A 16,134-nucleotide genomic window follows, 5' to 3' on the forward strand; every position below is an offset into this window, starting at 1 on the left:
TTTCACCATGTTCGCCAGGATGGTCTCGATCTCCTGACCTCGTGATCCACCCGTCTCGGCCTCCCAAAGTGCTGGAATTACAGGCTTGAGCCACCGCGCCCAGCCACACTGAAACTTTTAAAACATAATTAGATTTTCGTTTTTAAAAGATGACTGGCTTTTGCTGTATGGAGAATAGGAGAGGGCAAGAGTGGAAGGTGTTACCAGTTAAAAATACCGCCCCTGCCCCCCCATTAATGCGGTTGCAGTGGTTATGGAAAGAAGGGAATGAGATATATTTTGAAGAAAGTGGAATTGCATGAGAGATCAGATAAAAGAGATGATGGGGAGAGGTGTTTCTGGGTTTGATCAGATGAATGCATTGAAGGTGCTATTTACCAAGATGACAGTGTCTGGAGAAGTCCTAGTAATTGTTTGAAAAAGAAGTCTGACATGGCCTATTGAATATGGTATTAAAGTTTTTGGAACAACTCTTTGTCTTAGTTAACATCAAGAGGCCTGATTTTAGGAGAATTTACCATCAACTGGATGGACAGTAGTATGTGATGTTGGTAGAGATGATAAAGGGATTTTTATGTACCCTAGGCAGTCTTAACAGGGCTCAAATATAGTGAGGACACTCAGGCATTTCTTGCTTTGAAAGATGGTAACACATTTGGAATTCCTGGTTGCTTAATTGGCTGAATACACTTGAAATTAAATGGTAGAAAGGAAGCCCCAGAAAACCAACTGTTTCATTGAGAAGAGCTGAATCCTAAATCCTTTTTTGAAAGAATAGAGTTAAAACTAATTCAAATAAATCTTTTCAAAGAAATAGGTAGAAAATATGTATCTTGAAATGATTTATTTTTACAGTTTCAAAAGAAGTTACTGTTTATTTTTTTTCTTTTTACTACCCCCAGGCTGTAAGGAACTTACTGTTTCTTTCTGACTCTAAAAATGATACATTGCTTCACTTGACTAGCCTTAAAACAAATACATTTATTTTGCTAAAAATGCTGAAAATATAATTAAATCACCCATAATCTCATTACTGAGGGATACGTGTCTTAGAATAAATTCTTTCACACAGTTTTTTCTATAGACAAACGCGAGTATGCATACTTTATTTTTTGTTTTTATTTTTTGAGATGGAGTCTCACTCTGTCGCCCAGGCTGGAGTGCAGTGCCGCGATCTCAGCTTACTGCAAGCTGCGCCTCCCAGGTTCACGCCTTTCTCCTGCCTCAGCCTCCCAAGTACCTGGGACTACAGGCGCCCGCTACTGCTTTTTAGTAGAGACGGGGTTTTCACTGTGTTAGCCAGGATGGTCTCGATCTCCTGACCTCGTGATCCATGCACCTCAGCCTCCCGAAGTGCTGGGATTACAGGCGTGAGCCACCGCGCCCGGCCACAGATATGCATACTTAAGGTAGTTTTACAGTCTGCTTTATTCCCTAGTATGTCATGAATTTGTGCATCAATACCCATGGGATGAGAAGTCTGGAATTTTGAGTCAGAGTCTAAATCTCTGTTGTCTTCATCTGTTAAATGGTCTGTACCCCACAGTAATGGCATTAGTCATTGATGAGGGCAGAGCCCTCCTGAACTAAATGCCTCTAAAAGGTGCCACCTCTTAACAGGATTACAGTGGCAACAAAGTTTGCCATTCTTCTCAACTCAAACTTGAGTTTTGGAGGAGATGAACAGTGAAATTTTTACTGGAAGTGGGCCCTGTTCCAGACCCCAACAGAGGGTTCTTGGATCCCGCACAAGAATTTGAGAGAGTCGCCGGGTGCGTGGTGCTCACACATGTGAGCTCAAACATCCCAGCACTTCGGGAGGCAGAGGCAAGCGGATCACAAGGTCAGGAGATAGAAATCCTGGCTAACATTGTGAAATTCCGTCTCTACTAAAAATACAAAAAATTAGCTGGGCGTGGTGGCCTGTGCCTGTAGTCCCAACTCCTTGGGAGACTGAGACAGAAGAATCGCTTGAACCCAGGAGGCGGAGGTTGCAGTGAGCCGAGATCGCATCACTGTGCTCCCAGCCTGGGCGACAAAGCGAGACTCCATCTCAAAAACAAACAAACAAACAAACAAAAACGAGAGAGTCTATAAAGTGAAAGCAAGTTTATTAAGATATAAGAAGGTAAAGTAAAAAATGGGGTACTCCATAGGCAGAGGAGCTGCTTGGGCTTCTCCGCTGAGGATACCTAGGGTTAGTTATTTCTTGGTTTTATGCTAAACAATGTGTGATTATTCATAAGTTTTCAGGGAAAGGGGGACCTTCGAGATTCCTCCCCCTTTTGGACCACACAGAGTAACTTCTTGACGTTGCCATGGCATTTATAAACTGTCATGATCTGGTGGGAGTGTCTTTTAGCGTGCTAATGCATTATAATTAGCACATAATGAGCATTGAGGATTAGCAGAGGCCACTCTATTCATCTTGGTTTTGGTGGGATTTGGCTGGCTTCCTTACTACAGCTTGTTTTATCAGCAAAGTCTTTATGACCTGTATCTTGTGCCCACATCCTATCTCATCCTGTGACTTAGAATGCCTAACCTCCTGGGAATGCAGCCCAGTAGGTCTCAGCCTCATTTACTGTCATTTTGCCCCTGCTCCAGATGGAGTCGCTGTGGTTCAAACATCTCTGACAGAACTGTAACAAGAAGTATAATTGTTACTCATTATTATAGCTATTTGAGGATTAAATGGGATGATGTAAGTAAAGCATGTAATACTAAACCTGGTGTGTAATAAGAAGCCATTTAGTTTGTTCGTTTATTCAACAAATATTTATTAAGTAAATTTTTTTTTTTTTTTCTTGAGACAGGGTCTTGCCGTGTCACTCAGGCTGGAGTGCAGTGGCGTGATAACTCACTGCAGCCTCAAACCTCCTGGGCTCAAGTGTTTTTTTGTTTTTATTTTTTTTGTTTGTTTGTTTTTATTTTTTGAGGTGGAGTTTTGCTCTTGTCACCTAGACTGGAGTGCAGTGGCACGATCTTGGCTCACTGCAACCTCCGCCTCCCAAGTTCGAGTGATTCTCCTGCCTCTGCCTCCCAAGTATCTGGGATTACAGGTGCCCATCACCATTCCTGGCCAATTTTTTGTATTTTTAGTGGAGATGAGATTTCACCACATTGGCCAGGCTGGTCTTGAACTCCTGACCTCAGGTATCTGCCTGCATTGGTCTCCCAAAGTACTGGGATTACAGGTGTGAGCCTCTGTTCTTGGCCTACTTACTATTTTTTTTAATGTTGGATGTATTTCATTATGTGGTAGTTTCTTTTTTTTTGAGACAGGTCTCACCCTGTTGCCCTGGCTAGAGTGCAGTGGTGTGATCACAGCTGACTGCAACCTCTGCTTCCTGGGATCAAGCAATTCTCCTACCTCAGCCTCCCAAGTAGCAGAGACTACAGGTGCACACCATCACACCCGTGTAATTGTTGTATTTTTTGGTAGAGATGGGGTTTCACTGTGTTGGTCAGGCTGGTCTTGAACTCCTGACCTCAAGTGATCCGCCTGCCTCGGCCTCCCAAAGTGCTGGGATTACAGGCATGAGCAACTGCACCTGACCAGTGGTGTCATTTATTTTGCTGCTCCTCTAATGGTGGATGTTTCCAGCTTTCTACTATTTTTGAAATGTTTTTGATGAGAGTTATTCTCTATGCATGTGCAAGTACTTGTCAGATTCCTTAGAATAAATTCCTAGAAGGTGGATTGCTACAAACAAGAAATGTATGTGTTTTTGATACTTTTGATTTACATATTCAGAATAATATCCTGAAAGAATATACCAATTTTCTTCTCACCAGCAGTAAATCCGAGTACTTACAGTTTTTAGTATACTGGGTTGACGTATGATGTATATTTAAATACTTAACAAATCCTGACAAGAAAAAGGAGATTGTTCTGTTTATTTAAAAAAAAAAAAAACTACTTAATTTTTAACTTTTATCTTTTTCTAGGTTACAGTTCCTCTGAGTCATCTCATCAATGCCTTCCATACACCAAAAAACACTTCTGTTTCTCTCAGTGGAGTGTCAGTTTCTCAAAAACAGCATCGAGATGTAGTTCCTGAGCATGAGGCTCCCAGCAGTGAGGTAAGTCTTTATCCTGGTTGTGTGAGAAAGCCTTTTTGATATATAGTTGACCTTGAACAAATGAGGGATTAAGGATATTGACCCTCCCCCATAGTCAAAAATTTGAGTATAATTTTTGACTCCTGAGAAACTTAACTACTAATACCCTACTATTGACCGGGAAGTCTTGCCAATAAAATAAAGAGTCCATTAACGTGTATTTTGTATATTTTATGTATTGTGTACTGTACTCTTACAATAAAGTGAGATAGAGAAAATAAAATGTTATTAAGAAAATCATAAGGAAGAGAAAATATACTTACTATTCATTAAGTAGAAGTAGACCATCATAAAGATCTTCATTATCTTCAAGTTGAGTGGGCTGAGGAGGAAGAGGAGGGGTTGGTCTTGCTGTCTCTGGTGGCAGAGTAATTTGAGTAATTTATCTAGTGGTCTGTTAGACATTTTCCTTGGATAGGCTCCAGGGACCTCAAATTTAATATGCCCAAAACTGAGAAAGTCCATGTATCTGTGGATGTGCACAGCTCTAATCTGTTGTTCAAGGATCAACTGTACTATTAATCATGTTGGATGAAGTATCTTTCTCTAGGCACTTGTGGCAGGTGATTTCTGCCTTCAGCTTAATCATCTTTGCAACTGAAGATATTTCTGGCTTTTATTATACATATTGCAAATATATTTAGACTTTTTTTTTCTTAATTTTCATTTGGCATTATACTTCGTATTAGCCCCTCCTACATTGTGCAATACCAGTCGGCTACTCTGTTGTGTTCCCTCAGCAGTAGCGGTGAACCCATAGGTAACTGACCATAATTACCTCCCAAGTTTCAAGGAAGATAAAATAGTATGAAGTTACCATCTACTGCCTTATAGGAGCCTTCAGTGTAACTGAACAATTAAAATATAGGTACTGGAAAGTGAAATATATAAGCTAGGACACTGTACTTTCAGTATTTGTATAATTATAAAATCAGTGTTTCTTAGGATATTGAGAATTATGAACCTAAGAACTGATGTATTTACAAGGCTTATTAGTAAGATAGTTGCTTACAAGCTCAGGATACATTTTTCATGGAAAAAATGTTATAATCTGGCATTAAGTTCCCAAAGCCTCTTCAACACATAAATAGGTTATGTTCTTAATCTGATATCAGGAGCTAATGGCAAAGGACAGTAGTGGAGGAGTTGAAAAGAGCTTGCTTTTGAGAGGGTTGTAGAGTCAGCCTTGGGATAAAATTTTAATTTAATGAAAAGTTTGTCATCTTGTACTTCCTTTTGTACTATTTGCCTAGTTCTTACTGCCTTTTCCTATACACAGTCCATTATTGTCTTTCTACTCTACTACGGACACTCTTCTCCAAAATTATAGTCCAAGAGAGCCTTACTACTGAAGATAGTATCAACATTGGTACATGCAACAAAATTATGTTCATTTTACAAGTTTTAGAAAATATTAGTGTAGGTAGAAGAAACGGAATTCATCCATGGACTCTTTTCCAGATGTAAGGCTGTTAACATTTTGTATTTTCGTATGTCTTTTTCTCTTGCGCTTTCCATATTTTATAATAATTAGATACTATTGCACATGTTGATTTAGATTCTGCTTTGCTTATTTAGTAGTCTTATGAATTTATGCTGTATGTTTTCTGCATGTGTATTCACACTACATTCTATTGAAATTTGGCTACTACTTTTACCATTTTTCAGACTTCTTTCGCTGAAGTTAGTGCTGATTTCCTTAGTGTTAAATATAGGCCTTTTACCAAAAAAAACCCCTGAATCTCTCAACTTGTCATTTCTTACTTTGCAAATACTCCCTTAAATTGAGTGATACTACTTTGATGGGTTTTTTTTTTTGTTTGTTTGTTTGTTTTTTGAGACAGAGTCTCCCTCTGTCGCCCAGGCTGGAATGCAGTGGTGTGATCTTGGCTCATTGCAACCTCCACCTCCTGGGATCAAACGATTCTCATGCCTCAGCCTTCCGAGTAGCTGGAATTACAGGCATACCCCACCACACCTGGCTAATTTTTTGTATTTTTAGTAGAGATGGAGTTCACCGTGTTGGCCAGGCTGGTCTCAGACTCCTGACCTCAAATGATCTGCCAGCCTCAGCCTTTCAAAGTGCTGGGATTACAGGCGTGAGCCACCATGCCTGTCCTAATTTTCAGTCTTTACTTTCTCCCAGGTTACATTCCCACTTACATATTTTCTTTCTTTTTTTTTTTTTTTCTTTAGTTTTAAGATGGAGTTTCGCTCTCGTTGCCCATGCTGGAGTGCAATGGTGCGATCTTGGCTCACTGCAACCTCCGCCTCCCTGGTTCAAGCAATTCTTCTGCCTCAGTTTCCTGAGTAGCTGAGATTACAGGCGTGAGCCACCACGTGTGGCTAATTTTTTGTATTTTTAGTAGAGACGGGGTTTCACCATGTTGGCCAGGCTGGTCTTAAACTTCAGACATCAGGTGATCCGCCTGCCTCTGCCTCCCAGAGTGCTGGGATTATAGGCGTAAGCCACTGTGCCCGGCTGCTACTTGCGTATTTTCAGTTAACATCTCTCTATATGTTACTCCCAAATATATCTTCAATGGTAAAGTCACTTTCAAGTTTTGAGTAATTTATCTAGTGGTCTGTTAGACATTTTCCTTGGATAGGTTCTAGGGACCTCAAATTTAATATGCCCAAAACTGAGTTATTGGTCTTACAGTGGCTTTAGTCCTACTTTTTCAGTCTGAGTCCAACTAGAAAAGAGAAACCACATAGTCATTTGAACAGTAAAAGTTTAGTATAAAAATGTAATGTCTGCTGGGCACAGTGGCTCATGCCTGTAGTCCCAGCACTTTGGAAGGCTGAGGAGGGTGGATCACCTGAGGTGAGGAGTTCGAGACTAGCCTGACCAATATGGGAAAATTCCATCTCTACTAAAAATACAAAAATTAGCTGGGTGTGGTGGCGTGTGCCTGTAGTCCCAGCTACTCGGGAGGCTGACACAGGAGAATCGCTTGAGCCCAGGAGGCAGAGGTTGCTGTGAGCCGAGATTGCACCACTGCACTCCAGCCTGGGTGACAGCAAGACTCTGTCTCAAAAATAAATAAATAAATATAAAAATGTAATCTCGTTTTTTTGTTTAATCTTTAAAAAAAACCCTGTTTTTACAGGGAAGTGGAATAGGTAGGGATTTAAGAAGTAAAGAAAACACTTAAAAAATATAAAAAATAAAAAAGGACCAGCAGATTTAGGGAGCAGCTCATACTTCTAGGGCTGAGATAGAGTCAGGAAGAGTTCTCCACCCCCAGGGCTGAGATCCTGATGTTGGCGAAGGCATGGCCTTGGATTACTGAATGGTAGAGAAGTTGCTGTGATGTCATGCCAGGAGAACTTGCTGGATACTGGGGAAAGCTGTTTCTGGGGATGTGTCCTACTAGAGAAGCTGCTATATGAGTGGTGCCAGGGGAAGTTGCTAGGTATTGCTGGCCATTGTGCACTTCAGGAGCCAGGGTTTGGTGAAACTGCACAATTGACAGGAGCCAGATGCTATAGAAACCATGGGTGTTACAGACAGGAATCTGCTGAATGAGCGTACCAGAACCAGGAATCAAAACCTCTCTTCCTACAGTGTGCATTCAGTGACTTCCTGACGAAGCTTAACATTGTTTCAATTGGCAAAGGAAAAATATTCAAAGGGTACAGATCCGTGTTCATGGAGCCAGCAAAAAGGATGAAAGAGCGCTTGGACACAACCAACTGATAACTGGCACGTCCATCCAGAACCCTTCTCCCTCTCAATCCCTATATACTGTGGGTTTCTCCAAATGCCTATTGTCTGTGATTTACTGTGTCCATCCTTCTTAGTCACGGCTTAGTTCAGGTTCTTGCCATCTTTCACTTGTTCCATCAGCCTTCTCTCTCATCCACTCTAGCTTGTTTGTTTGTTTGTTTTATCATTTTAAAATTTTTTGTAAAGACAGGGTCTTGCTTTCTTGACCAGGCTGATCTCGAACTCCTGGCCTGAAACAGTCCTCCCACCTCAGCCTCTCAAAGTGTTGGGATTACAGGCTTGAGCCATCATGCTAGGCCAGTCTATCTTCCTTAGTTCTCTGTTTTCTTCCGTAAGACAGAACTAATCATATTACTTAGAGAATTAAATTCAAATATGGCTCTTCACAGTTTGGCCATAGCATATCTCTTTACTTTTCTCTTTCCTTGAATTTTTTGAGATGTTCCAGAGCCTTGGATAGCTTTTTGTTTGCCCCTCTCCCTAAGTCTTCTTCATCCATCATTTTTAATAGCTTAAAATACTTAAAATACTCTTAAGTATTTTATTTCATCATGCCTTTAACTGTCTTTTACTATGGCCGTCATGCTGTATGCTAGGCTGTGTAGATGAGTAAGACATGATCTTTGCCTTTGATGCTTACTATTATGAAATAAGTTGTATTTTATAGTTATGTTAGTATTGAGAAAATGAATTCTAGGAATATGAGTTATATCTAGTAAAAAAAAAAGTACTATACTCCCAGACATCAATCTAGAGCTATATAATCCATGTCCATGCCTCTTTTAAGAAAATTTTTAGTTTTAGAGATAGGGTCTCCCCTCTGTATCCCAGGCTGAAGTGCAGTGATGCTATCATAGCTCACTGCAACCTCCAGCTCCTGGGCTCAAACATTTCTCCTGAATAGCTGGTACTGCAGGTGAATACCACCACACCCAGCTAATTTTTTAATTTTTCGTCGAGATGATGTCTTACCATGTCGCCTAGGCTGGCCTCAAATGCTCCTCCCACCTTAGCCGTTTTGGGTTTGAGTAACATATAATTGTTACTTGTCTTTAAGTGCCTCCTTTTCAGCTCATGTGGACAAGAAAATAATCCCTGTCCTGTTGTTTAAAAGTGGGTATATATACACACATATTTGTGATTTTTAGACTTTTTTGCCTGATTTTCACAGTTTTGACTTTAATTTTCTTCCTTATTAGAAGATAATGGGTAACTTTAGAACCTCTGAGTTCAAGGAAGGATCTCAGCAGTGAGGCCAGAGGAGTGAGATGTCCTGTGGTAACCAAGCATACCATTTCCTTGTCAAGTGGGCTTTTGTTTATGGCCGCTTAGCGGCTTAAAACTCCATGGACTGGTGAGGATTATCATTTGATAGAATTTCTCCAATTCAAAAACCTTACTATTATCCTCCAATCAGTTTTACACTGTTGGGGAAAATCCCCCTGACCTTATATAACATACTTTGTAACCCTGCAGGTAGTTACTCTTATACTCTTGTCATTATAAATGCTTGATCAATGGTTGATAGACTAGCTCTTGATCAGAGTACTCTTGTATGGAGAGAAGGAAAAAATATCATACATTTCACTTGATTCTGTGAACCATAATGCTTAGGACAGTAGTGGTTTGGGTTTGATTTAAAAACAAATGTTTTTCTCATTCATGCTGAAATGTTATCTCTTTATTTAAGGATACCATTGGGAATATAATTTTTTAACCTATGTCAAACCTCATATGACTGATCTCAGTGAAACGAACTGTAAAAATATTTGCATCAATTTATTTTTAAATATTTAAAAAAGAAGTACATGTATTAGACTTTTAAAATCTAATTGTTTTAACTGATAATATGTACTTCTTAGGTTAAATATCTTGGTAATATTAATGCATACCTGGTTGACCCAATCTTTTACAGCCTTCACTTAACTTAAGAGACCTTGGATTATCTGAATTAAAAATTGGACAGATTGATCAGCTGGTAGAAAATCTACTTCCTGGATTTTGTAAAGGCAAAAACATTTCTTCCCATTGGCATACGTCCCATGTCTCTGCACAGTCCTTCTTTGAAAATAAATATGGTATGTTAATGTATTTTTTGTTCTAATTAAATATTTTAGCACTATTAATAAATACCATTTATTAGCTTTTACGGTAGCATTTACTGTGTGCTGGGTTCCTTCTTCCTGAAGGTTTTTTTTTTTTTGGACAGAGTCTCCCTCTGTCACCCAGGCTGCAGTGCAGTGGCGCAATCTCTGCTCACTGCAAGCTCCACCTCCTGGGTTCATGCCATTCTCTTGCCTCAGCCTCCCGAGTAGCTGGGACTACAGGTGCCCACCGCCACAGCCAGCTGATTTGTGTATTTTTAGTAGAGATGGGTTTCACCGTGTTAGCCTGGATGGTCTCGATCCCCTGACCTTGTGATCCGCCTACCTCAGCCTCCCAAAGTGCTGGAATTACAGGCGTGAGCCACTGCGCCCAGCCTTAAACACAGTACATCTTTTATCACTGGTTTTGTTTTGTTTTGTTTTGTTTTTGAGATGGAGTTTCACTCTTGTTGCCCAGGTGGGAGTGCAATGGCTCACTCTCAGCTCACCACAACCTTCACCTCCTGGTTTCAAGCGATTCTCCTGCCTCAGCCTCCCAAGTAGCTGAGATTACAGGCATGCGCCACCATGCCTGGCTAATTTTTCATTTTTAGTAGAGACGGGGTTTCTTCATGTTGTCAAGGCTGATCTCAAACTCCCAACCTCAGGTGATCCACCCACTTCTGCCACCCAAAGTGCTGGAATTACAGGCGTGAGCCAGTGTGGCCGGCCATGTTTTATCACTGTTAATTTGAATTTAGTTTCATTAGCAGCTACATTTGTATGCCAGATAAAAAAGACAATGTAGGCCAGGCGCGGTGGCTCACGTCTGTAATCCCAGAACTTTGGGAGGCTGAGGCAGGCGGATCACAAGGTCAGGAGATCAAGACCATCCTGACTAACAGGGTGAAACACCATCTCTACTAAAAATACAAAAAATTAGCCGGGCGTGATGGCGGACACCTGTGGTCCCAGCTGCTCGGGAGGCCAAGGCAGGAGAATAGTGTGAGCCTGGGAGGCGGAGCTTACAGTGAGCCGAGATCATGCCACTGCACTCCAGCCTGGTGGACAGAGCGAGATTTTGTCTCAAAAAAAAAAAAAAAAGATAATGTAACCAACAAGTGATAGTAAACTAAAGGATTTTGAGATGTAAAGTAGTTAAATTAGCAATGCTTTAGATATTTTCATAAAAGTTGAAACTCATATTGTGATTTCCCTAATATTTGATAGAATTATTTATGTTTCATAGGATTTTTGTTTTTTGTTTTGGAAATTAGAAAATTTACTTTTTGCAATTTCCTTCCAGGTAACTTAGATATATTTAGTACGTTACGTTCCTCTTGCTTGTATCGAAAACAGCATTCAGGAGCTCTTCAAAGCATTTGTTCAGATCTTCAGTACTGGCCAGGTATGAAGCAACAACCATAGCTATTTTGGAAAAATAATATACTTATTTACTGTAGTCTGATTTGTCTTTCTTAATGGTATTAATGATTATAAACATTCATTTGCAATTCACACGGCCTAAAGAGTATTTGGAATTGATTAGTTTGGGTTCTTCTGTATAATTTTTAATCTGGGATATAATTATATATATAGGAGTATAATATATAGGAGCTAAATTTTGAGTGTGATAGCGCCACAATAAATCAAACTCCAGGGAATTTATCTAACTTGTTTCAAGATAAATGACTAAGCACATTTGCTTACTCATCCTCACTTTCAAAAGCCCATTGAAATTAATTTATATATATATATATGAAAAAAGCAATGACAGAAGGGTTTTGTTAATGGACCAGAAATTTGAGGACTTTCAGTAAGTTGTAATATAGGTGACATCAAATTGACAGTAAAATCAAATTTGTATTTATTCGTGTAATTTTTGAATACAAGGCACTAGTGATAGATGTCAGGTGATAGCGATCATTGTAAATGAAAAAGACATGTTTTCTACCTTCATGGGACTAAGGGTCTCGTGAAAGAGGTAAGTACTTCTGCTTCCAAGAGAACTCAGGAAAAACCCCACTTCCAGAGCCAGTAAAATTGGACTCTGGGATGGAATGGAATAAACAGTTGAGGATTGCCAGAAATGGGCCAATCACAGAACAGATATGGCCTTTAACCTTTAGGTAAATTAGCAAAAAACACCTTTCTAATAAGACTTCTGTGTGTGTGTTTGTGTATCGAGGGACGTCTGTCTGTGGAGACTCCTGGTTTGAGCATTGATGCCAAGGAAAGAAACAAGATAGTACCCCAGATTACTTTGGTTTTGAATTATACACTCACTAAAGGTATTCTGCTCATAGTCCAAGTTTTATATTCTGAATATATTTACTTTTGCTAGTGTTGAGGATACCCATTTGTAGTCAATACCAATGACTGTATTTGTTTTGTTTTGTTTTTGAGATGGAGTTTTCCTCTTGTCACCCAGGCTGGAGTGCAATGGCACCTCCTGGGTTCAAGCAGTTCTCCCGCCTCAGCCTCCCGAGGAGGTGGGATTACAGGTTCCCCCACCAGGCCCAGCTAAGTTTTGTATTTTTAGTAGAGATGGGGTTTCACCATGTTGGCCAGGCTGGTCTCGGAACTCCTGAGCTTAGGTGATCCGCCTGCCTTGGCCTCCCAAAGTGTTGGGATTACAGCATGAGCCACGGCACCAGGCCCTGATCACTGTATTCTTATTTATAATTACAAATGGATTACCAAGAATCTATGTATTTGAGGAAAACTTAAAGCATAAAAGAGAGGCACCAAGTTCAGCAAAGAGACCAATAACCCTCTGAAGAAATGATTAATACAGAAGACAGAAGAAGACAGCTGATACGTTTTTAGATACTGTTGGAAGATGTTTAAAAACTGAGCATGTGTTACCTAGGGTATGAAAACTGTCTTAATAAGTTTTCATAGTGTTGTAACTCTGAGGTCAGATTCTCTCAACATCAGAAAATAAAGCTAAAAATCCAGTAACAGAAAAGACAGCTTAAAAAAATACCTAAATACTTGAAAATTTAAAAACCCTTTTCTAAATGTCTCATGACTGAATGGAAATCAAAACTGAGATTACAGACACTCAGTAATTAACCACAGTGAAAATCTGTTTATCAGACTCTTTTGGTGAGGACAAAATGACGTTGAGGGCATTACATAATTTATTAAGAAATCAGGCCAGACACGGTGGCTCACGCCTATAATCCCAGCACTTTGGGAGGCCGAGGCGGGCAGATCACCTGAATTCGGGAGTTCAGGACCAGCCTGGCCAACATGATGAAACCCCGTTCTCTACTAAAAAGGAAATACAAAATTAGCTGGGCGTGGTGGTGCATGCCTGTAATCTCAGCTACTCGGGAGCCTGAGGTAGGAGGATCACTTGAACCCAGGAGGCGGAGGTTGCAGTGAGCCGAGAGCACGCCGTTGCCCTCCAGCCTGGGCAACAAGAGCGAAACTCCGTCTCAAGAAAAAAAGAAAAGAAATCAAGATGGGCTGGACACGGTGGCTCACGCCTATAATTCCAACACTTTGGGAGGCTGAGGCTGAGGCTGAAGCTGAGGCTGAGGTGGGCGGATCACTTGAGGTCAGGAGTTTGAGACCAGCCTGGCCAACATGGCGAAACCCTGTCTCTACCACGATATACAAAAATTAGCTGGGTGTGGTGGCAAATGCCTCTAGTCCTACCTACTCAGGAGGCTGAGGCAGGATAATTTCTTGAACGTGGGAGATGAAAGTTGCAGTGAGCCAAGACTGCACCTCCATCCTGGGTGACAGAGCAAGACTTTGTCTCAAAAAAAAAAAAAATTAAGATATAAAACATGGAAAATAAATTGAATTTCTGAAAAATAATAGAAGAAATTAATACAAAGCAAATATTTTAAAATAATAGGTGGAAATAGTTTTACTTAATTAAACCAAAAAAAATTTAATATAAAAAAATGGAACAACGTAACAATTCTGATTAAGAAACAACAGAAAAATACAAACAGTATTAGAAGTATGAGTGGGAATTGCCATGGATATGTGAAGGTTTTAAAATTGCAAGGTGGTATGTGTAACTTTATGTCATAAAAATACGTTGAAATGGACAGTTATCTAAGCAATAAATTGATAAAGTTGGCCCAAGAAGAGATAGGATAATAACCATAAAGTTTAAAAGATACTATTTAAAAAATATTGTTCCTTTGCCCCAGAGGCACTAGGTTCAGATAGTTTTTATGGCTGCATTCTTCTAGAATATTGAGTTTCTTGTTAATTTAAAACCATATTAAAAAGAAAAAGGTCTAGAATACACTTCCCTATTTATTCCATGAGATTGCTGTTAGTAGAACTTGGTAGTATTGGTGTAAGGCCAGGCACTGTGGATCACACCTGTAATCCCAACACTTTGGGATGATCACTTGAGGCCAGGAGTTCCAGACAAGCCTGGACAAATCTCAACAGCAACAAAAGTTAGCCCATCGTGGTATCATGCCCTTGTAGTTCTGGATACTTGGGAGGCTGAGGTGAGAGGTTTGCTTGAGCCCAAAGTTCAAGGTTACAGTGAGCTATGATCATGCTGCTATACTTCAACTTTAGTGACAGAGCAAGATCCTATCTAAAAAAAAATATATATATATGTATGTATGTATGTATGTATATACACACACAAGCACGACAGAGGAACAAAATAGATGAGTTTCAATTAACAGAAATCCTAAATAAAATCCAAAGAAAGCAATCTAAAAATGTGCTAAAAATGTTATATCATGACTAAGGAATACAAAAGTGATTTAACGTTAAGTCAATTAATATATCATATTAATTGATTAGAAAAGAAAAATAATGTCATTATTTCAATGTATGATACAAAGACATAATATACTTTAATTGCTGTACTTCCTGAAAACTCTTAGAAAGCTAGAAATGGAAGGAAACTTTTAAAATTTCTTAACATCTATTATGTTCCTGTTAATTTGAGAAACATGGAGTATCCTGGTTTTTTTCAGCATTAATTTGGAGATTCTGAACAATATGATTTAAAAGAAAACGAAATGAGCCATATGTAAGTTAAAGGAAGGGGTAAAATTATAATTTGCAGGTGATACAATTGTTTACCAGAAAATTCAAGAAAATCATCCAAAAGGCTATTCAAGTAGAGTTCACTCCTTTGTCCATACCAGATAAATGCATAAAAAGCAATAGCTTTCTTATAATCTAGCAGCAGGTTTTATTTACAGTTTCTTTAAAACCCAGTAAATGTTTTATCCTGACAAGAAATATACAGCATACATATATACACACGTACACACGTGTGTATATGAAGCTTTACTGAAGGAAAAAGAGGAACTGAGTGAAATAAAATGAGAGAAGGCCATAATCCTATTTGGAAGAACTAGGTATTATAACAGTATCAATTTACACCCAAATTTATAAAGTCAGTACAACCCCAATCAAAACTCTCATGACCCATTTGGGAAATTGAGAAGTTGATTTTAAACTTAATTTGGAGTAACTGAGAACATGTTAAAAGAATACTAATGAAGGGGATTTCACCCTACTTAAGTATATGAAAATATAGATATTTAGCCGTGGAAATCAGCAGTGTAGTATTATAAATAACTAAAATTCAAAAATTTAACCTAGTGCTGGCATACATCAGTGCAACAAAATTAAGAATTTTAAATCAATAAGCAAATGATGGATAATGAAATGTTATCAGCCTAAGTGACTGTTTTGGAAAAATCAAGTTCTTTTCTTACATCGTACCAAAAAAAACTTCCAAATATGTTAAAGGGCTGAAAACAAAAATATAAAACTGAAAATATTACAGGTAAGTAGACTTCCTTTCAAATCTTAGTTTGGCGATGAAACTCTAATCAAGTTAAAATGCAGAAAACACAACAAAGGTATGGCTACACTGACCTAATAAATTTCTGTATCATGTGATTGAAAGACAAAGACACGTTAAAATAAATATTTACAATATATATAAAGATTACTATCTGTAACATCCATGTTCTCTAAATAAAAATGGAAAAATGTGCAAAGGACATGCATGGTCAATTTACCAATGAAATAAAAATAAAAATAGTCAATAAAAATACAGAGGAATCTTTTCAAAATTTTCCCACATTTGTAATCTGGGAAATGCAAAGTAAAACAAGGTACTGGTATTTTTGCCCATCAGACTTGTACAAATTTAAAAGATTCATATTGTTTAGTATT

At 38.9% G+C, this 16,134-nt stretch overlaps 1 protein-coding gene across 1 annotated transcript; it reads left to right on the forward strand.

Moving 5' to 3' along the window:
• Positions 1-2,431: 2,431 nt before the first annotated feature.
• Positions 2,432-11,350, forward strand: LOC105533880 (ATP-dependent zinc metalloprotease YME1L1-like; the record flags this gene model as incomplete). Its single annotated transcript, XM_011972459.1, has 4 exons — positions 2,432-2,564; positions 3,952-4,086; positions 9,774-9,936; positions 11,249-11,350. Coding segments are annotated over exons 1-4 (475 nt in total), but the record flags the coding sequence as incomplete, so codon positions are not given.
• Between the last annotated feature and the right edge of the window lie 4,784 nt (positions 11,351-16,134).

Source organism: Mandrillus leucophaeus, unplaced genomic scaffold (assembly GCF_000951045.1).
Source record: "Mandrillus leucophaeus isolate KB7577 unplaced genomic scaffold, Mleu.le_1.0 Scaffold1291, whole genome shotgun sequence".
Classification (NCBI taxonomy): Eukaryota; Metazoa; Chordata; class Mammalia; order Primates; family Cercopithecidae; genus Mandrillus; species Mandrillus leucophaeus.